Raw genomic sequence first — 23,441 nt, forward strand, 5'->3', positions numbered from 1 at the left:
AGCGCAGACGTTTAGAGCATGGGAAAACAAACGGGCCTTTAATGCAACGTAAGCTGCAGCAATTAATGTTTTTAATAGGTAATAAAGAAGGGAGTTCTTTATTTTGCGCCTCGGTGAGACTCTTTAATCTAATGAACGGCGAAGAGAAAAAGGGAGCAGGGGAGAAAATGGGAGAATTCTGCAATGTATCACAATAAAGCAACTTTGACAAGTCTATAATCTGAGTCACGAGTTATTTGCCTTTGGTGAAATGTTAGCCCGATGCAAGTGGCAGACACTGTAGTCAGTGTTTGTGTGATGTGTGTTATGTTTTTCATGCAATTTTCCACTTGTATGTGAGTCTCATAACTCACAGGCATTGGGATATTCATTAACCTTTGGGAGACGCAGAAAAACAGCAGACCTTTTAATTGCCACCAAGACAACGTCACTCTAATTGATCCTTTTAAATATGAAAATTTACATATGTGCATATATAATCACCCGCAATGATCTTGCACCCTGTCGACAGCAACAATTAAAATAAAATTCACTTACTCTTCCCTGTTTGTGAGCGGGCTGTGTGCACTGCATTTCAAATCAAGCCTAATGTGCTAACGCCTCGCACACCTACAGAAGGCTGGCATTAGACTTGTTTAAATCAATTAGGCAAATGTGAAATAAGCAACGAGTACAAATGTCTTCCCTTTTCACCTCGGAGCTTCCAGGCATCACAGTAATGGTGCCAATCATGCACACACACATGCACACACACAGAGCTACCCACCCCCTCCCTCCATCTTCATCTCCATCCTTTAGTTGCCACCAGCCCTCTCCACCTCCAAACCTAACCTTATCCGCTTTACAGACAAGATACAGGACCACAAACAGTATTTTTGTTTGCGGACGCAACCGTCACAAAGAACAGATGAGCGGAGGTCAGACCCTCACATAAATAAAAGAGGAGTTTGTATGAAAACTTCTTTAGTAGTGCACTTAAGAAGAACGTGCTCTCTGTCAGGATTGGCTGAATAAGTCTTTGTTAAATGTCAAATGCAATGTGTTGAGGCTTGAACTTTTTATTTCAAGTTACATAATAACATTACAGTTAATTTTTAAACATCTTCCAGACTCACAGCTCTTTTTTTTTTTTACATAAGCATATACATATGTCTGAGATTTGGTTTCCCTGATTATCCATAAAGAAGACAAGAGGTAGGAAATTAAAGTGATCTAGATTTTTGAAAAGACATTTAATAAAGAAAAAATGATAGGCCTACTGTATATACAGGAAAAGTAACAATGCTCCAAGAGTGGAGGACGAAAACTCATAAATATCATAATACTAATATCAATTAAAAATTGTCTATATGTAACATAAGTGGCCATGAGTTTCTGGGGTTTGTGCTTTCAGATTCAGTATATACAGTAATTCCTGGTCTCCTGTAAAGCACATTACAACACCTACAGTATACATGCTACTGGTTCAGTACGATGCTTGGCACAGTATTATTTCAAATAAACCTGTAGATCAGAGTTACTTACCAAAAGTGGTCACTCCATTGCCTGCTTTATCAAACAGCAGGAAGGCGACCATGAAGAGGGAGTCTGGGGCACACAGCACTGACTCAAACGCTACAAACTCTGGAAAGGAGATCAACCTGATGGAGAAGAGAATGGCAGAAAGGAGGAAGACAGGTAAGATTGTAAAATACTGGTAAATGCTGTTGTTTGAATTAATATTTAATATTCATGTTTCAAGTTCCCTGTGGAAATATAGCAGCTACACGTGTGAAACACTGAGTCTTAGATATTCTTTTAGTAATATAATACATAATACACGCTTAAGATATGTAACACTAATAAAATGGAATATTAAATTAAAAAACAAAGCTATTTTAACACTGCATTAAGCCACACTCTGTTGTAATTACTGCCACACAGTGGCAAACCAGCACACTTAGACAACCTATCAATCTGCACTGCGCGTAATTCAAGCGGCCTTTTATCCAGGAGTCTGTTATTCCATATGTAATGTCATAAACTCATCGAGTGTGACAGTAAGAAAATAAAACATTTTAAAAAGCTCAGTGTGTGTTCCCAGTCTGAGCTGGCAGCTGGTATAGAGAGGGCCAAATTTAACAGAAAAAGAAGAAAGTATTAAACATGAAGTTTTATATTTTAGTGTGCCATTTTAAACAAGCAGACAGGCAAGGAGGGAGTTGGGAGCCAATAAAGGAAATAGAATCCTACTCAATGTAAATGTAACATATATGCAAGAGAGTCAAGAGAAGCCAAGCTGGAAAAAATTAAAATACAGCAATGTATTTTGTCTGCATCAACGCTGAAAACATGTTGCAAGTTGAAAGTAAATACCTCTTTCCAAGTGCGTCAGTGTTTTGATAAACACTAGTTTATCCCCGCTCTCTGTATAGTTACACAAATGCCCACATGCATTATGAACAAGAAATAAAAAAACAAACATTGCTATTCTGTGAACCCACTGAGAGCCCCCATGGGAGAATCCTGCTGTGGAGAACTGGACCACGCAGTCTAGCCTTTATTTAGGCCGTGGTTCACAGTTGCCACAAGTCCATTATGAATTTCACAAATGGCTCTGATAATTACATGAGGGGTCAGTGCTAATGAGCCGTCCCCGAGCATCCATCTATTAAACCTATTTCAATTTCCAATGGGGGAGAATGGAGAAAGGGGTGGGGGTGCAATGATTACATTTTCCTGTTTGCTGTAATTAATTATGGTACTGATGAAATTTAGAGGTGTTTGTTTGGACTCGGAGTGTTTCAGGTTTGCATGTGGGTGCTTACATGCATCCTTATATGTACTTACATGCAGAAAAAAACACTCTATAGATGAAACACACTGAGAAGGAGAAGAGCTGTTCAATGACAAAAGTAGCGGTTATCAAAATAATAACCAGGAAAAGGAAAATATTCTTTAAAATTGGCGAGAGCCACAGATACCTGATAAAGGTTGAAAAGCTTGTTTAGATTGCTGGCTTCAAAGTCTTTTGAATGTAGTCTGCAAAAATGTTGTTCTTCCCGTCAACCATGCATGGAAAACACCAAGAGCCCAGAACAGTTGACACAAAAGACTCAGATTTAATACTTGGTTTCAGAGCGAACTCAGAAATACATACTGATATGATGGCATCTATACGCTTCCAGAAAAGAACAGATGTGTGTGTTGGAGAGAGAGCTACAGAGGAACTGTGAGAAATATGGACCGGGAATAAAAGTGAGCATACAGCTCTCCTCTGTGGCAAATCAAATCAGCTGTCGCGTCAAAGGCAAGACAAACTGTTTTATTAACTAAGCAGGTTGTTCTTAAGAGCAAGGTCCTGCTGATGGCTAGTAGGTGGAAGGGGGCACAAAAGTACACTGCTGGGACCGTGGATCCACTGTTAAAAACAAAGCCAATACCATTACTGCAGTCGCGGCTGGAATATTATCAAACTCTCCAATAATGATCATTCTTTTGTGACAGATGCATAGTACATGCTGAAATTATACCTTGGAGAAGTTAATAAAGGAATTTAAGCAGGTACAGGCTGCAGTGCAAAGGCTCAGAAAACACTAGTGTTCCCAGACAGAACTGAGGGAGAAAGTCAGATCCCTTCTTTTTCACACGCATCAGTTTACATGCACGCCATCCATCCATCTGTGTTTTCCCAGACATGGATAATCAGCATATTAGTGTAACTGAGAGGGCTGTTGATCATGAAGGGATTGGACCATGGTTTAGACCGGGGAGTCCAGACAAGATCCAAGGGGCATCTCCATAACATACACACACAAGAAACATTCCATGTACTCGTAAGCATTTACACACAGCTCTGTAGCCGGGGATGAAGCTTATGATGGTTGATTAGCAGCGCCATGACGGCTGCAAAATGATTACCACGAGAGGGGGAAGACATCGCTTTTTTTTTTTTTGTTATGCAGACCCAACCCCAACAAGACACTCAATAATCAAATCAACCAACAGCATCTCCCAACCATCAACTGTAATGGCATGTGTCCAGGGCTGCCCAATCCATGTACGCAGCCCGGGATGAACTCCGGAGACAGGGCTAATGTGATACTGTAGTATGGCATCTCCTCAGTGTGCTGTGCGCTCACTTTACTGTGCAGGATTTTCTTAAATCTTTACACAGGCGCAGACATATCCGCGACATGTATCAGACGGAAGATGTAACAAGACATAAACAAAGGCTTGATTCTAGCATGTGGTTCCATAGATGACAGCGGAATGATGTTTGTGTTAGGGTGCCAATACAACGCAATTTAAACTGTCTGCGATACGTCTGTCCGGCATAAAAACTCCTCCCTATATTCCATATATTTATGTTTGTTTTTTAACTTATCTTCGTCACCCGGCTTTTATCTCTGTCTCCTCTCAGCAGGCATCTAAATACACTCCTCTGAGCCGAAAACCAGGCTTGGAAACATTGTTTACAAGTAACATAAATGCATGGTGTTGGTTAGGCCCGGCTGATAGAAAGACAGCTCTCCTTCGTTGATAGTAGTGGCAGAGCGGGGCCTAGAGGGGTTTCAATAATCCCCTGTCCCTGGCATCTTGGCATTGTTACTGACAGCCTTCCACCCACCTAGAGTGTGCTTGCACACATGCACATACACACAGACACACCCCAAAAACACACACACACACACACACACACACACACACACACACCCAGGTGAGTGCTAGCTGCCAGTATCTGTTCGGTTCCTAAGAGTGGACACCCACCAGTCCAAGTCCAGAATGTCCACAGCAGCTGGCAGACTACTATTTTCCCAGCACGCTCCCTTAACAAAGTTTTTTTTTCCTTTTTTTAAACCTCCAGGAGTCTATGGGGGAAGAGGGGTTTTTCACACTTGAGCAGATGCTTCTATCAAAATATCAGAGGGAAGAAGGAATAGAGAGGCAGAAAAGGTAGGCAGTCGGAAAAGAGCCAAAAAGAAGCGAAGGGAGCTCAGAGTGCATTATGGTATGTGAGGAAGTGTGAAGAAAGTGATGATGAGAGCGGAGGAATGCAGATAGTCAAAAGCGAAAAAGAGAGCACATAAATAAGTCGGATGAAAGAGGAAAATCTTCAAACCATCTTGCTGTTCTGTATGTCAGTGCACACATACAAAAAAAACATTTGATTCCTGGAAATTGAGACATCTCCACCCTCCAAAGCCCTGTCTCTCTTTCTCTCTCTCTTTATCTATCTATCTGTCTCTCTGTCTCACAGGGAGCGGCAAGAATAAGAGGGAGAAAAGTGATTTCCACATAACAGATTGTTACGACTGTCACTATATCCCCTGATTTACACAGTCGCTGAGGGGGAGGCAGACAAATGCATTTTCACTGTTTACATCCCCGCACACGCACACACACACACACACACACACAGACACCAATCCACTCACATACACACTGAAACACACAGTGGCATCTAAGTAAAATTTCTCTCACACAGATACACTCCAACAGAAAAGTAAGTGAGCATGCTGCCTGCCATCCGACCCCCTGCTAAATCTATTACACCTGAATCATCTTGTTGAAATGGAGCCCTACCTGGCAAAAACAGCAGCAGGCGCACTGGCTTCAAATATACCACACTCATATACCAACAAAACCTTATTGTTCAGGAACGTATTTGCATGATGATGATCGGGCAAGCCAGATGGAAATACAGCTACCAAAGTGGTTTGTTTTGTCTTGCGCCCGTTCTTTTCAGAAAGGTTTGCATGGACGAGCGCTTGAAAAACAAAGCATCCGTGTTCCCAGCTAGCTCAGACGGTGACCACATCTCTTCTTTTCTATATCCATTTGTTTTGTGTTCATGAGAAACGGGTCTGCAGAATAATCATCTAGACCGTCTCATCAAATCATTTATCTATCAAAGTTCAGGAGGAAAATAACACATCACAAAGTATGAGCATCATAAGGCCTTTACAATGTCAACTGCAAAAAAAAACGAATCACATCTAAACCAAGGTCTAAACAGACTTATTTTCCCCTGTTTTGCCCCCATATCATTTCCATTCCCCTCCACAAAACCAAAATGAGGTTTAGATACAAAGCCTGGGCCATGGGTTCCTAATAGATTTACCCTGATGCCACGGCCACCATTTATCCTGCTCCAAAGCCGCACAATGCAACGGAGTGCTCCTGAATAGCATGGGCAATTACAGTGCATGTGTGTGCTTTTTATGTCTGTGTGTGCGTGTGCGTATTGGTGCCTTGCTCTCTCTTTTTCCAATTCCAAAACCCCCACTACTCCATCTGACTGTTCTCTGCGTGCTCATGCGCACGCACGCACGCACGCACACGCGCACGCACACACGCACACACACACACACACACACACACACACACCTTAAAGCAGATGTAATAACATGAAACTACACAGCCATGTGCACTTTGCTCTTTGTAGAAGCCCAGGTGGTTACCATGGCAATGTGTTTTTTTTTATCTTTTTTGACTTACCCTAACATTTTATTACCCATCATTATGTGTCATTAAATACATACATATTAATGTAAAAAACAGGGGTGATGGTGATGGGGGGAGGAGTAAGTGCGAAATTGGGGGTATATCTACAAAGAAGGAAACACCTGAAAGGGGCCTTTGGTGGTTTGATGTCTCTTTGCTATATAATTCAAGTATGAACATCCCTGTGAATTTTTTACACCAAAGGATTCAGTCATAGGTTTGTTTATAAAATGCAAAATAACACTAGAAAGGTAGTCACACCAGATCAAAGGGATACATAATACATGTGCTGATAGCTTTGATAAGAGTCTTTCATAAGCTTACTACTTAGCAGTTGGCTTGATATTAATGAGAGGAGATAAATTTGTGTCCTAAAGAGAGACTCAGCACAGCAATTTCACAGTCAGATCAGCAACTTCTGCCACAGGTATTTTCAGACAGTAATGATGTCAATCCTCATGAGACACACTGTTGTTGATCTTCTATTTTCATCATTTTGTAGAAATATCCATGCTATATTTGCCCACTAGCTATCACATTTTGTGTCACACATCATTTCACGTACAAAAGCAGTTACTTAAGTATACCTTGCAAGGTGCAATGATTATCTCATGAATTCCATTTCAAATTCAGTGTACCTGCATCCTTAGTTGAAGTCAACCATCAGATCACTTCATATTAAGAGAGAAACGTAAGCACACCAACCCATCTTTCTTCTGATCCACCACTCCAGCTAGCAGCTTCGTGGCCTCGTCCGACAACCGGACGTCTGTGTGGGCATGGAGGAAACGGCTCACAAAGTCCTGCGGCGACATGAAGGACTCATCGTTCTTCTTGACGCTGGCATACTGTAAAGAAAAAAACAGACACCAGATGCAAGGACGCACGCTGAGCTTTAGAATTTGATAAAAAAAAAAGAAACAAACACAAATCAAATGATAAGCAAAGGCGTCTTTTGTACTAGGCAAACACAAAAGAGGGGAAAAAATGCATAGGTAAAATCCAACCTTTTCAAAAATGGCTTTCAACTCAGCAGGGTCGGCCCTCCTAGGCAGAACTGCCTGCAAGACAATGGGTTAACATTTTGTGAATGCAACTTCAACACACTAAGTGAACACAATGGCCCACTTTGCATCGTGCATCATTTGAGCAACACTGTAAAGGAGTGCTTCAGATAGTTTGATTTGAATACTTTCAGGGGTCTAAAGATGTAAACATATTCAGTAATTATAGAAGAGAGAAATATTACAAAAACAGATTAAACATATGCTTGAAGATTCATTCTGGACCTGTCAATACATACCACAGATTAAATATTCAAAACTCAAGGTTCACTTTCTTGCTTTTGTGGTGCTTGTGACTGAATGCCTTTATGGATCTTGCTCACGTGTTACCACCTGAATTTCCATCTTTGGATCATGTGATGACGCCTGAACAAGTCCCAGCCACTAAAAAAGGCAGTAGGTTTAAAAAGCTCTAACACTGAGTTGTTTTAAGAGGATTCATCACAGACTTAATTTTTGTGTAGCAGAACTGTGCTTCTTGTTTTCTCGTGATGTCCTCTCCTTCTCCTTAATCGTCTCGCGACCTCTCAGATTTATAACGTGACCACTTGGAGGGTCCCAAACCCCTGGTTGGGATCCACTGTGGAAAAAGGTGATGCTGTTGCTGGTGTGCAATTGTCCAGATTAGAAGTAATGTAGTTCCGCTTGTGAGGGTGTAAATTAACCCGTTTTTTTTTTTTTTAACACACCGGCTGTATACAAAACAACGACAGCGCAAGCACATTAAAAGGTCCTCACACCTGTAGAGACTTCTAGCACCTGAAAGCCTCACGACAGGGTCGCCACAACATTTAGCGTGGTGCTAACGAAGGTTAACGCCGGGGACTACATCCGGCGTTTCAGCAGGTAGAGCAGGACACGAGGCCTGAAGTGAGCAGGGTGGATTAAAGAGCAACAGCACCATCATTACTACACCTTTCGTCATTGTTGAGACGACAGTTCAGTCAAGTCCACTGTTAGGAACTGTTAGCCAAATGTACACGAAGTTAGCGTTAACTAGCTAACCGGCTACAGTAAAGCCTCAATGTCATTGCCGTATGACCAGTGTTAACCTCTAGCACATCCTCTTAGCGGGCTAACCGGCGGTTGAAGAGCGCTCCGGCCAGGCAACCTGGCGGGCGGAGACCTCCGGAGGAGGCACTCCCGGGACCGAGCACATCGCCGACAAGGCGACAGCTCCCCAGAAAGAGGAGAAACTGTGTGAAACTCATCAGCTTACCTTTGCTGCCATGCTATGCGAGCTCACTGTCAAGTAGTCCCGTTCACTTCCTCCTGCGCGGCGACGTTCCCATGGAGATCACGCGCCGGTGCAGTGAAAGGCGGATGAAAGAGGATCAGCTGCGCACGTGGTGCGGGGGCACGAGAGGTCAACTGGTCAGCGGCTTGTGCATGTCAGATCCATTCATTGATCCGTTAATATGTACAGTGTGTGTGCATGTGTGAGAGGGAAAGATTTGTATTTATAATTCCCAAATACAGCTGCACAGTGCATAGGAAGTCTACATCAAAACCAGTAAAGCAATTGAAATCTGCATCACAGGTTTCTCTTGTATTTCTGATGCTATAATATTTTGTATAAGTGAGGAGGAGTGTCAGTGTGGATGCATTTGGATTTGGAGACATCCTCTTTTTATCCCCAGCACAGACAAAAAACAACACCAACAAACTTTAGAGTTAACATTAACCTGTAAAATACCATGGAAAACATGCAAAGCGACCACTAACAATGTGGGGGGTTGCTGTGGTATTAAGAGATGGAGCCTTTTACTTGTCTGTGCCCAGGGGCCCATTAGCTCATAATCCATCCACAGTGATCCTGTAAACAACTGGACCGCTTCCTCCCTCTTGAAAAACCCACCGTCATACTCACCAGTGCATGTGTTACCGTGTGTCACTTAATTATACTTCCTCTGGTATTACTGCGATGTGAGTTTTGGCCCTCAGTAGCATCAAAGTATTTAAAAGTTTCTGCTGCAATATTCAAGCTAAGCTTTATTATATATTAAAAATGGCAACACAGTAATAACTATGGGGGTTTATTCTTATGCACACTGAGTCTTCATTGCACTAAGGAACAGAGGTCTGTAGACGTCAGAATAAAAAGCCACAGTTCCTTCTTTGCACCTATTCTTTCCTCGCAGTAAATGGTTCCTATACTTTGTTTCCAGCTTTTCCAGCCCATCTATGCTTTGTGCCAGGAGGGAAAAAGGTGCAGAGAGAATTTCATGACTACAAAAGCAAAGGTTAACATTACTCACAGCATAAAAACAATTTAAAAGGGAGCAAAAGGGCTCTAATGGCCCGACAGTCTTCAAAGAAAATGTATTTTGCGCTCAAAATAATTCATAGCTTTTTGCCAGTGGCTTTTCAGCTTCCTGGAGACCCAGCATGAACCACTGTATTTTTCCCAGCAGGCTCTCTGCTCCTCGCAAAATGGCCTTCACTAGGGCATACCTCGCATCCCCTCCAAATATTGACAGCACTGAGTCCATTGCTTATTGGAAAAATGGCTGTAAGTAATGTTTTATCAGCCGATGCAATCTCCACACCTGTATTTTCCCCTGTCATATGACAATATTTGACAAGATTAATGATTTGATCCCATGACATTTTATTTCCCATCACTGTCAATCTGCCAGCAAACAACTCACTTACTTGTGGCATTTGGTGTAGGAAAGCATGTAGCGGCGTTTGCTTTGCTCGTGTATTATTCATGAACTGCAAAATTTACTTGAGACATGTAAACTGCAGTGTCTAGCAGCTTTGACATGAAACTCTCGACTGTTTATGTGAAAAAAGATCTTTAAAAATTCCCTCCAGTGAAATGATTTTGCTTTGTTCGAACAGCGGCTTTAGCAATCAAGCCAACAATGATTATGTCAAGCCCCACAAAGTAAGTGGGTAATAATGATAAACCTTGCGACCTTTGAACTTCCATGGCTTGAGGGGTCTCCTGCCCATGTCTCCAAGGGCCCACGCGTCCTGACAGCTTGAGCGATGAGTGGCGGACGGCTGTCTCAATCTGCCCACTCCTATTTTTAACCCACACTAAACACAGAGCTTCCAAAATAGGCCCGAGCTCTAAACAAATGATTAATAGGGCACTTAGGGTCTCCCCACTGACCAGCGTATCCCTATTAACAGCCAATAACGGAGGCCCGCCGGGGTCAAAAGGTTTAAAGGCTTTCTAATAAAAGTAACAGAGACATGGGGATGTGTTTTGGGGGAGAAAAAGTTGTGTCTCAGTTTGAAATGCTGACAAGTTAATAATCCCTTCTCAAATGGCCCTACCGCAGTAAAATGGCCAGTTTGTTCTTACTTTTATTGCTATCATCTGTCAGTCACTCACATCTTTCTCTTTTTTTGTCTGCCTCTTCTTAAGTGGACTGAAAGAGCTAAAACAGCTTTACAGTAATGTTCTCGCTGGGGCTTTATTCTCATTCCCCACTCTTTCTTTTCTTTTTCGCTTGAATGTGAATTCTCATTGTAGTTTTAGGCAGGAAATGCCTAATGGATTCCCGAAGACGTATTCATGACATGGTAATGAGATTCAAATTTGTAAGACATTTCTGACCTGAAAAAAGAGGCCGCTTGTGGCAATGAATAGAGAATACCGTTTCGCAGTCACTCTCCCTACTCCTAATGTCATTTTTAAATGCATGGGACGGAGACACAAAGCGAAAAAAAAGTGTTAAAATGTGGAAACAACTGAGGAATGTATTGATCTGTCACTTACTGCCAAAACGGGGTTTCCTGGAGTCAATGAAGAACATGGGTCAACAGCACATTGCGCTGTGTCAAATTGATGCACTGTATTATCCAACTGTAAATTAGTTTAATGTGCAAGATTTCATCTAATTTCATCTTGCAAATGTGTATTAATCCACTGCTGAAAGTAGTCCCCCAAAAATGCACTGTTTACACCTGTTTGTGTAACATTTGCCAAACCTACAGTGCCCGGCTGTTATAGGAAATTATTGAGCCTTTTAAAAAAATAGAGCATATGACCACATATTTATACACCACAGATTTACATCTTTAGTTGGAACCAACAGAGGATGAGTACCACAGATAAGATAGGGAAGTCACATAGTACTGAGAGATTGACCAACATATTGTTTATTTTGGTCTTTTCATTGGATATGCTTACAATTTGTAGTTACTGTCAAATAATATCAGATTTATCTTTTAAACATCAGTCAGCAGTGGCAGATGTAGCATAGAGGTTGCAATTGATTATAATTGCCAGGATGCAGAGCTGTATCAAATCTAGCTTCAGGCAAATAGGAAAAAATGTTTTTTTTTAATGAGTTTATTGGCCATATAATGTGCTGAACAGAAAGGATTATGACAGCTTGTGGTGACTTTGGTTTGTTTCACTCAGTGAGCACAATTATTCTAAAGTAAAAATAGTTACAAGTGGAGATGAATGGGTTTTTTTTTTCTAGTATCATATCGGTTAAACGAAATTTTATGTCCCTAGTTGGGTGGCCCCGGGATAACCCACATCTTAATTCTTCCAAGAATCACTTTTTGTTTTGTTCGATTTCAGCTGATGTTCTTAATCAGATCTGTCGTTTGTGAGGCGTTGAATGTCTTGCTCAAGGAAACATCAGCAGGACACATGGCTGCTGAAGGACACAGTGGCTACAAACCTGCAACCACTTGATTATAACCACGTTACTTCCCCTCTAATTAAGTACGTTTCATGTGAGAACCAAGATTGATTCCAGAGTCGTTCCAGTTGTTCTCAGCATTTGAAAAATGCAAATTCAGACATGAAAACACCCGTTCTGCAATGACAAACCATTGCAAACTTCACACTTGCCAAAGTGGGAATTTTATATAACTTAGAAGTGTCACCAAAACCACACAGTCGACAGCCTGCCCAGATAGTGTAGGACAAATCTGTTTTGCATAAAGGACAAAAAGGTGGTGAGAATAGAAATGATGGGGGAAAACAGCATGGCAGAGCCATTCTTATGAAACCAGCCTTCTAATCCTTCTAATACTTCATGCTTCTTTATGGGGGAATACCTCTTCCACAGGAAAAACACTATCTCTGCTAATACATAACAGCTATTATGTCCTTTCTTTATCAGTCATATAGGGAGCCTATTAGCAAAAAAATGCAGTTCGCTCTGTTTGCATAGTCTCTGCTGTCTGTGTAACAACAAAACAATGCCTCTTATGATCTACTTTCATTTCTCCAATCAGTCGGTTGTCAAACACTATCCTTAATCGTCATACATAACATGCACTGCATTAAAGTGGCGTTCTTGTAAACACCATATCTGTAATAGCGTGTGACAAGCCGTCTTTGTTTACACCATAATAACTGGGTGTTTGAATAACTTCTCAATGACTTTAAGTAAGCAGCCAGACTCACTCTGCTTCCATTCAGCTGTGCAGCCTGATAACCCGCCCTGACGTTTGGCATGGAGCGGACTGCGAATTATACCAAACAGGAGGGCTGAATGGACCTCTCAGTCATTTCACCTGTGGTCTCGGGACATGGGAGTGCATTTCCTGCACACGCACGGCGGATGCAGTGTACATCCGCTTGTCTCATTATGCAAATGTTGACGTGTGTATTCATAAACATGTGAGACACGTTAAGTGAAGTATCAGCTTGCTTCCTCTGTGTGTTCGCCCTCTTTTCCATCTGCCATGAAATGCTCCTGAACCTCAAGCCGGGCTGCCTTCGTTGCAGCTTCTGGGTGAATCTGTTTAGCATCTTTCAGTTCAGATGAAGTGCTACACTAACCATGCTTCGGGGCATCTGGGATGGGCCGGGAACCTGGCGAAGTAGGGGAGAGGGGTGGATGGGAGCTTTGAGATGGTCCAGACAGGCTAGTGGCCAGGCTCAAGCTCCTCTCTTCTACAACAACAAGGACCCACACTGAAATACGCTCAGACCCTGCAACCCGAGAGGGCACAGGGGTCCTCCAGCCTGCCTGGGTTGGGATAAATGAACCCAGATGCTTCCCGTAAATGCAGAGCAACCAGGCTGCGGGAATGAGGGCGGGGGAGTAGGTGGTAGCGACAGAAAAAGAGGAGGCTCTACCTCCTTTTTTTTCCCTCTGCCCCTGGTTGAGGCAGTTATCTGCTGTCAGATTCCTGTGCTTTCTCATAACCACTGATCACAGAGGCCTCCGTGCAAGGAGCATTGTGGGAAATTATCAGAGCGGCATTTGTCTTTGAAGGAAAATGAGAGCAGCAGCAAATCTTTAAGTCCTTTCCTGTTCCTCTTCCTGTCAAGCTGCCACCTGGACTGAGAGAGAAGGAGGGAGCGAGAGAATGATGGCCATGTTTGTCCAAAGGACTTAATTGAAGTTGAAGTTTTAGACCGTGACATGAAGAGTGTGATTAAATGTTCTTTTAATCACTACTTTTATTCCAAGGTTGCAGGGTGAGGATTAAAGTATACAATGTGTGTCAATAGTGACAATATGCTTTGCAGATTTCCCAAAAGCAGGTTTGTACAAATATAAAATGATGAAAGTAAAAAACTAGTGCAAATGCACTAAATAACACAGACATGAAACATGAATATAAAAAACACAATAAAATTAAAAACCCCCACATGTTACAACCCCCCCATCACCCACCCCTCCTGATACATATACACACACACACGCAAACACGCCTTCACTTAACTCCCCACCACCATTGCTGACTGTGACTGGGGTGTGATCACACACATGAAACCCAAACAGACTCAACAAGCAAAGAAGAGGTAAAATGGAAACCTACATAAGCAGGCAGGTACATACCGAGATTATTCAGAAGGCAAACGGTGTAAGACAGGGCGGCCATGTTTCCCTCCATGTCTCCCTCGAGCCCCTGAGTGTATATTTTATTTCCTCAAGTTTGAGAAAAAACAAGACATCTTTAAGACATTGGCGTATAGGACTCCTGGCAGAGTTCAAATGTAACAACACGATACGTCTGGCTACGACAGATTTGAACGCAAGTGTTTTTTTTTTGTTTAGAGTTAGGATTAAATGCTTGATTAGGCGTTCCAAAATGTGATGAAGTTGAAGTTTAGTAATGAGGACGTAGTTTTAAAAAGCCCATCCCAACATGTAGTTCTGGACATAGGAAAAACATGTGACTTAAATTGCAGGGGGTGTTATGACATCTACTGCATTTATCTTCAACATCTGGATATATTCCTGAAAGCCAAGACTTGGAAAGATGAGCCCCTATGCAGTAGCTTAAGTTGTCTGACGCTGAGTTGAGCACAAGATGTGATAGTATGTTCTCTTTCTATGGCTATGGCCACCTCCCAACACACATTATTTAACTCCATCCCCAGCTCCTGTTCCTATTTTGTCTTCAATAGTACCACTATCTTTAAATGGCACAAGGGAATGAATGCTCTCTGGTGTTGATTTAAAGAAAGTAGATCGACTCATGGTTGGTTTTTGGGGGAAGTTATGGAAAAACGGAGCAAACGTTGCAAAGGTACAGTGTCTCATTTGAAAATATCCGAAAAGATGAGATGGAGGTTGTTCAAATTGAGATGAAGAATAAGAAAAAGCTAATCAAAGATAGCCAGCTGCTGGTGTTAGCTTCATATTTAGCACACAGACAGGAGAGTATCAGTCCTGTCATGTAACTCTCGATAAAAAAGAAAATAAGCTGATTTCCCACAATGTCAGACTATGTTATAAGTGCTGATTTTTCTCTGAACAGCTCTGCATCATGCATAAAATATAAGTCTTCCCAAATAATATAACAGTGGGATTTTCATTCAATCATTGAGGCATGGAATTCACTGCATACACACATCTTTCTTGCATTCCTTGACTGATTTTCACTTGTTTGTCATTTGCAAACAAGCTCTTTACCAGTGTTCCACCTGCAAAGTGCAACCCAGAGGTGGGTGGTGTACTAGAAAAAAAAAATGAAAGCACTGGAATGCAGATACGTTCTTCAGTGGCGCTTCAAAGCTCCTTTTCCACTGCAGACTGCAGCGGTGTGTTTCTCACCGGGGACCTCAGGAGTAACCTGTGTCACGACCAATCTGCCAGGCTCTCCTGATGCCATCCAGATGCCCCATCCTGAAACACACACCAGCCTCTTTGTTTGCTCCACTTGAGGTTTAGGGCTCTTTTTTTTTTCACCAAGTCGGACATGCACTAACACATATAGAGATGCACGCCAGCTTACACCAATTGACGAGCGCAGATGCACCCTTTGAAACCAGCGTGGTGATCAGATGCACGCTCAAGTGCGCTCAACACGCACGCGTGCACATCCACACTCACAAACCAGCCCATGTCTGGGGGAGATGCAGCAATGAGAAATAAACAACAAATTTCCTATCCCTTTTCACTGAGTCTTGCCTGTTTTAGCTCACTCCTAACCTGCCTTGCCACATCGGAAGACCAAGAGTTAAATCAGAGAGGACTGAATTTCCTGAAATGAAATGACTGTCAACTCGACTTTGCTCCATCATCTCAGAAGAGTGCAAGAAAAGTACCTCAGTCATTCTGTTTTTGGGTAATGAACAGCAAACATAGTTTGAAATATCAAAGGCAGCCACGGTGAAAGGCATCGATCTCAAATGAATCCTGAAAGAAAGTTGAGTTGTTTTAGTCTTCCTTTGATCTCGGAGATTTGTAGCGAGGCCAGCAACATGCAGCTCCTGTATATGTCATCATGGCCATTAGGAGGCGTTGACATCTATCTGATTAGGATGACAAAACAGCAAGCACCTGTGTAGGAGTGTGTGCGCAGATGTGTGTGTGTGTCTATGTGCATCACCAAATGTCATTCACATCTGCTGTTGAACGTGTCCATGTGCTTGCATTAATGTGTTTTTTTGTGCGTGTGTACATTCTTGTACATTCGACTGTATTTGGAAATGGGTGCATTTTTGTTCTTCTTCCACATCTGTGTGTGTGTGTGAGGGAGAGAGAGAGAGAGGATGAGAGAGTGCATGCCTGTGTGGTGTGCTGGCTGGCTGTCCTGCCTTGAGGGGAGATAAATGGCTGAGTGTTGTTGTTGTCCAGAGAGCAGACACTCAGACAGCCGCTCGCACATGATTAATTGTTTCCTTGTTGGGACTGGGACCAGTTGACTGTGCCTGGGCCAAGGCCTCCCACCCAGCCTCACCAGACATGTGTGTGTGTGTGTGTGTGTGTGTGAGAGAGAGAGAGGGAGGGAGCAAGGGAGTGATGAAAGACAAAGACAGCAAAAGAGAGAGAGAGAATATTATGTCCTGCTTTATGAGTTTGTCTGTCGTTGAACTCTTTTTTTAAACATATGCTATTGTTTTGAACGCGGCCACACAGCGAAGTGGTGAGGTTTTTTGGTTGAATGTAGTGAAAATGATCGATGTGGACCGAGGGGACGATTTGTCCTGTAGCCTTTTTATGTTCACTCGAATTGGATGGTGAAACGTTAAAGGCCTTTAATGGACTTTTTCCTGCAACTATTTCCCCCCATTGTGCAGTTGGGATGCAGATACTGTGACGTGTAATTAACCGTGCCCTAATTACTCGATCTAACTGAAAGAAGCCCTGGCTATTGCCTTGAATCGTGGCTGCACATTGATTTCTCATAGGTCAACACTGCTCAGGTTGATCTACGGTGATGCTGGGTTTCATGGGAGTGCATGAGTGATCCTGATGATTGATTAATTACAATTATCAGAGGCCTGATAATTCAGCAGAGATGATAATAACATCAAGTGTGCTTTATTGCTCTGGTGGAAAAAGCATCTCCGGTGTCTAAATTGTCCCCCCTGTTAATTTCTCTTCCTTCACTGTCCAATGCTTTTAAGTGCAGCAGGACAGGTGGATGGCTGATGCGGTGTGTTCAAATATTGGATGTTTGGGAGGGGGGATGGGGGTAAAAACCAGGAGCAAATATAGAAAACAAACTCCCTAATTGCCAGGTATCATGGGCGTACGGGAAGGATACGCAGCGGGGGGTGTTGTTGCCTCAGACGTCACAGTTAAAAACACGCTGCCATCCTCGCAGGGCCATTTGGCTTGGTTGCACATTGCGCTTTAATGATGGCATGAGGATGACTCACATGCAACACTGATTCACTTTACATTAAACTCTTAATCACAGCAGCCATTACCCCCCTCCTTGTGTTCATAAAAGTAGGCTACTGGACTCTATTAAGACTTGTGTTAAATAGATGCAAAACATTTAGGCTTCTCAGTGAGAATTTCTACTTCAATGACGTGTGTCATTTAGGCTGATTGTAGACTACTATCAGCTTGGAAATATTGTTTTTTTGGGGATATTAACAAGGTCCACAATGTGTCACAGATGCCGATGCCACAAGTCTTACATTTACTGCCTAACGAAAGCAGAGAGCAGAAACAGTAAACTTGAGAAAAAGGGTTAGAATTAAACTTAGCAAAACTGTATTTTTATGCCTTTTTAGGCTCCATGTTTGGACAATCTGGGAAAACACATCTGCAAACAACATGAGGTCCTTTTTCCTCCTCAACCAGTGTAATAAACCAATCTTTCATTAATTACATTTAAATATGTGATTGAAAGGTAACTTAGCCACCACAAATCATATTTCATTGGACTCAGTGGCTGCAGAGGTAGCAGTCACTGCTACACTAAGCTAGGCTAGCTAACTTTTAGCAGCACTAGTTTATCTGGTGTTCCTTTCTTTCTCCTCTATGATTAGATTTCACTACTGCCTTATTCATGTAGTAAAACAAGCTAAATTACTAATTGATTTTTCGATAACAGAAAGCAAGGGAAATGGGAAAAAGGGGGTAAATTATCTTTAGCTTAGGCTAGTTCAGTTGCTAGCCGTAACTAGCAAAGGTGCAGTCACTGCATTTTTTTATGTCTGTTTTCTAGTTCTTACGCATTTTACCCAACATACACCTTTCTGTGGCATTTTATTTTTGCAGGGCAGTATGGATGCATTCCCTGCGCTCTGTTCTTCACGTTTGTGAAATCATACATTTATCTGTCAAAGACCTGCGAGATGGATCATGTCATAAACTTCATGGCTAAAACAGGGCACTCATAATCCATCTTGACATCGAACCAGAGTCTTGTGTTTTCATAGTGATTCAACCACCAGGGATGGCGTTAAACTGAAACATACCCATCTGTTTCTTTCTGTGTGCCAACACGTCAGATCGGGTTAAAATCCGGACGGGTTTAAGTGACAGTGAGGCCGCGGCGTGATCCCATACTGTCTCAACTATCCAGTGTCATGTTCACATGCTCGAATGAGTTTATCCTCCTTTTCACTTGAGCTGTGATGACTCTCATAAAAACACAGAGAGGTTTTGGAGCAAAGCATGAAATATAACCCAGGTATTGTATCTGTTAGTTCTGTGTAACTAGGTGGGGTGAAATATTTCCATTTCAGATATTTATGTTCCTCATAACCACAGGCATGGAATTTGGGGTAAAATTTGGTGCTCGATGCGCAATGGCTTCTTTAGTTTTCTAAAGACCAAAGTAATAGTCGCGTAAACATGCGCTGTTTCTGAGATTAAAAGGCTGCTTTTGCTTTGGTTTCAGTGTGGAACGATACGTGGTGAATGTGCAGTGGCAGAGCTGGATATGTGCTGCAGCCATGTTTAGAAACGGGTTTATTAGCTAATTTGATGTTATGAGAGGAATGGCATTAAATGTCAGATCAGAAACTACACAAAGATAGGTAAGGGAATATTTTTGAGATTATGAGAAGTATATTTGTTTGCACATTGATATGATCTGTTTGTTAGATATTAGGCCACAGCCTGCACGCAGTTAACACAGTTTAGCGCGAGTGACTGTCTCTGTCAGATGGTACCAAGTTCCGCCTATCAGCACCCTCTAAAACTCAAGACATTTGTTTAATCTATAGAAAAACCGAGGTGAAACGTCAACAATTTGGCGTTTTTTTCACATGAGTTGATGTGCCAGATAATTTTTGGAGTAACTTCCTGGAGTCTTCGCTGATTGCCTGGCGACAGCTTAGGCCCAAGAAAAAGTCTGACACATAACCCCCACAGAAAACTGGCAGCTGTCATCTTCACACTTTGGTTTTCTGTTTCAATTAGTGAGCTTTTGAGATGCTGGCAGGCTAGCTGTTTCCCCCCGTTTCCACTCTTTATGCTAAGCTACAATAACTCGAACTCTCCGCCAGAAAGCGAATCAACTTTTCTCCCAAAATGTTGAACGTTTGCTTGACGCAAGGCTCAAAGACTTATTTCAGTTAGTCCTTAATGTAAAGATAGCAAGGACGCTGGAGTTCAGGCAAGTGGCTGACATATGGTATTTATATCAGCATCAATAAATCAATCAAACTGTATAGTGCATGTTATGTTCATGATCTTCTGGTTTCAGGTGGACTCATCACTGTTTAAAAGGCTGTTGCCTGTGTTTTAATGCATCTATCTTAACAGACTATCTGTGATCACAGAGGAGCAAGAACCCACCGAACTTATATACATCACTACTTCTTTCTAGAAGAATGGGCCCTTTGTAGTGAATATGTGATATTGGATGCAATGCATAATTGACATTTTGTACATTAACTGCATGCAAACATGCAGTCAACGCCGCCTCCATGTTTCCACATTCTCTCTTTGTCATACACGCATACAGCACACAGATAACTTTTTCCTTGAATTTGACTTTGCAGGTGATATTATTGGTGGGTTTTTAGGCGGCACGTATTCTGTGATTCTTCTGATCCCATGGGGGGGGGGTTCAAGACAACACAGGATCATTTTGATGAGAATGAATGGAGCTGGAAAAGTAGCCTGTGGTCAATCCATACTGGTTAATTGAGGCAGTTAGGGTAGAAGCGACTTAAAAGCCCCAGTCCTCCTTGACACTGATGGCTGTCCTATAAGAGACCCTCAGTAGGGCCCTCAGGTCTTTTGATAGGGCATTCGCCAGCGTCCTTTGGGGCAGCTTCACCCCCCACAATAAACAGGCAGCCCTTTGTCACTGGGAGTAGGGGGGTCTGAAGGGTTGCGCCTCGTTATTATTTTCTAAAGTAATTATACCTTATTATCTGTGTTTACTTTAGCAGGGGTGCGAGCGTGCAGGTGTGGGCCATTCGGCAGTGGGTTGGCAGTCTCGCTGGTGAACGCACCCAGAGTGTCTTTTTTTTTTGAGACTCTCTCCCCTCCATCTTTACTTGGAGGTTTTGGGGGGTTTTAGTAGTAGTATTGTAGCCCTGCCGCTAATTTCAGCTCAACAAAAGAAACGTGCAATTAGGGCTATTATAGTAGCAGCTGCATGCTTCCTGGCTGTGCGGCGACAGCTTCGTCTTCTCTCTGGCTCAGCGGCGAGGGGATTGGAAAGGGGAGAAGAGCAGGGCCTGCAGCGGTGGGGAGAGAGCTAGAATGGTCACAGTAGCCCCCAAGTGTCTGCAGAAAAGAGAGGAAAATAAAGCCTGGGAGGCTGGTGTGTTTCCTCTGTGTAGACACAGCAGGGACTCTCGCCCACAGGCTTGTGGGCCTTGAGAACAATGGATCTGCCATCTCCCAACATGAAGTGTTATGAAATAGTCCTCGCCACAGTTCCATTGGCTGCTCTCTTGCATGAAGTCATGTGGTCTCAGAACTGCGTGGGCCGAGGGAAAACTATTTGCAAATAAGAAAATGCTTTTTTGAAGAATCGAGCCTTTAAGAATCAGTTTCCAGGACATGCAGCATTCAGTATTTCCCACAGATCAGTACAGAATGGAATCTGGTGAAGGTATGACACATGGCTTGGATTTCTGTATGAAGAGTACACTTTGTTATCACTGACTGAAGGCCTTAAAAAAAAAAGAGTAATCCATTTTGAAAAGATTTAAAATGCAACCTTTCAACAATGCCAAAATATTCACCCTGCAGATTGCTATTCAGGTCTGACGATCAGTCAATATCAGCCACAGTGAGCCTTCTCGTACATGTCAAGGTGAATCATGTGGGTCACGAAGGAACAACAAAACTGCTTGCACAAATTAAAGTCAGGCTTAAATGGGAGCAAAGAGGAATTAGAGCAGAGACACTGAAAAGCTTGTGTGAGGTTGAATATCGAGGGCCCATCGAGGCCCTCATGGTGTCAAACACAAGGGACCGATCTCATGCTCTCAGCACAAACAAAATGGTCACAGGTCCTCCTCTGTTGCTCTCACTTACTGATTCTCTCACTTCACTGACTTCCCAACCCTTAGAATAATCATCAGGCCCAGGGCAGTGTAGTTTCAAGGGCATAAGCAGATTGGAGTATCACGTATGTATGAATCAGAGCTCTTTGAGTTCACTTGATGAACATGTGACCTTGCTTTATTTCCTGCAGTACTCGCCAACCAAATATTTATTTTCTTTATTGACATGCATATCAGTAGCAGCTGGAGCCTTGTCTTTGGGCTGCGCACTCAGGAGGGCTGTTGGGCTGTCATATGCAGCTGATTGGGATAATAACTGGTAGTAAACAGGGATTCTGTATTTTCCCAGAAGAGAACGAGAGACTGTCAGACGCTTGTCAGCATGCTTTCAGTTGCCAACATGTAAACGCTTGACCTGAGCTAACAGATTTCCACTTCCACCTTTTCCAGCCGTCAGCGCCAAAATCTGAGTGTAACACTTTGAAGTGCAGATTGACTCTTTCCAAATATAAACAGCAAATAGTGCTGGTAAATCAGATCCACAAGAGGAAACTACAAAAGCTGGTAGGAGTGGCCACCCACAGGCAGAAGGCAGCGGTGGAAAAAAAATATTCTAAATGTGGCAGAAACGATCATTATCATAATGGAACAATACTTCCAGAAAAGCCGTGCTGCATTCAGACTTTGCTTGATTAAAAGTCTGTGTTTGAGGTTTTAAAAAGTCATTTCAAAGTGTTGCACTTTGGTTGCATTAACAAGTTATAAGATTTGTAATGTCCAATCTTTTCTAATCACTCAATACATACACTTGTTGCACCCTTTAGAGGCCAGAAATAATGTAATGTGATTTATATTATTGTTTGCACAATGAATACTGTTTTTACACTTTTTCCAGGTATTTTGCTATATCAAGTTTAATTTTTTGCGATTCTAATGTAGCAAGGGGCCTAATTCTTTCATGTTTCAAAATACACACACTCAGTTCTGGACAGGTTGTTTGTATTAGAAACGGCTTCATATTTTTCCATCACTTTTAGAAAAAGGATATTTAGGACTGAAGTATAGGCTGAATTCCCTTGATAAGGGGATTTTAAGTGTATGAACATCTATGTGAAGCCAACATTTCTGTCACACAACACATGGAGCTTATTGCGCATTTTGCAAACAAAATTATCTAAAAGCACTAGCAACTACATAAATTGGATATAGTGGATTAAAAAGCATGTTTTCATCTCAAATAAGTAAAATTTGCGCAAAATGGGAAGACTCAAGTACAAAGATTATAGGTAAAATACAGTACTTGAGTAAATGTATTTAGGTTACCTTCCACTTCTAGAGGCAGAGGATGGATGCTGTTTTCAGGATGAAAGCTGCTCTTGCAGCCTCGGTCTTACTGGCATCCATTTCACCTCATTAGGACCCTGGGACTGAGAGTCGACAAAACACTGAGAGAAATCATTTTGCCGGGGGAGTGTGGTGGGGATAAATTGGCCTCTGGTTCAGTGCGAGAGTCCCTGCTGTGCCAAGCGGAAGAGAAGGGCCTGGCTGGCAGTAGGGGCAGGCCCAGGCAAGGCAGGCTGGGAGGCTCCATGCTGAGACCCCCTCCCTGCCTCTGACAAACACGGCAGTGGATAATCTCTCCTTCAGGGACTCGGCCCAGAGCTGTGGGGCTGAGAGGGAAGGGGGCTGTTATACAGCACAGTGCAGAGGAACTGCCTCTGTATGTGTGTAGCATGCACCACAAACACACCTTCACACACTTGTTTACATTGTGTGTACTTCCACTGTGC

The 23,441-nt window shown here is 42.6% G+C and overlaps 1 protein-coding gene across 1 annotated transcript in view; it reads right to left on the minus strand.

The window, feature by feature from the left end:
• The window catches only part of LOC121619660 (calcium-binding mitochondrial carrier protein Aralar2), a 46,440-nt gene extending 37,659 nt beyond the window's left edge, over window positions 1-8,781 (minus strand). The window contains exons 1-4 of the mRNA XM_041955504.1: window positions 8,770-8,781; window positions 7,494-7,547; window positions 7,192-7,334; window positions 1,525-1,640 (exon numbers count right to left, since the gene is read on the minus strand). Coding sequence (XP_041811438.1) covers window positions 1,525-1,640; window positions 7,192-7,334; window positions 7,494-7,547; window positions 8,770-8,781 — 325 coding nt within the window. The remainder of the gene's footprint in view (window positions 1-1,524; window positions 1,641-7,191; window positions 7,335-7,493; window positions 7,548-8,769) is intronic.
• Between the last annotated feature and the right edge of the window lie 14,660 nt (window positions 8,782-23,441).

Source organism: Chelmon rostratus, chromosome 16, assembly GCF_017976325.1.
Source record: "Chelmon rostratus isolate fCheRos1 chromosome 16, fCheRos1.pri, whole genome shotgun sequence".
Taxonomy (NCBI): domain Eukaryota; kingdom Metazoa; phylum Chordata; class Actinopteri; order Chaetodontiformes; family Chaetodontidae; genus Chelmon; species Chelmon rostratus.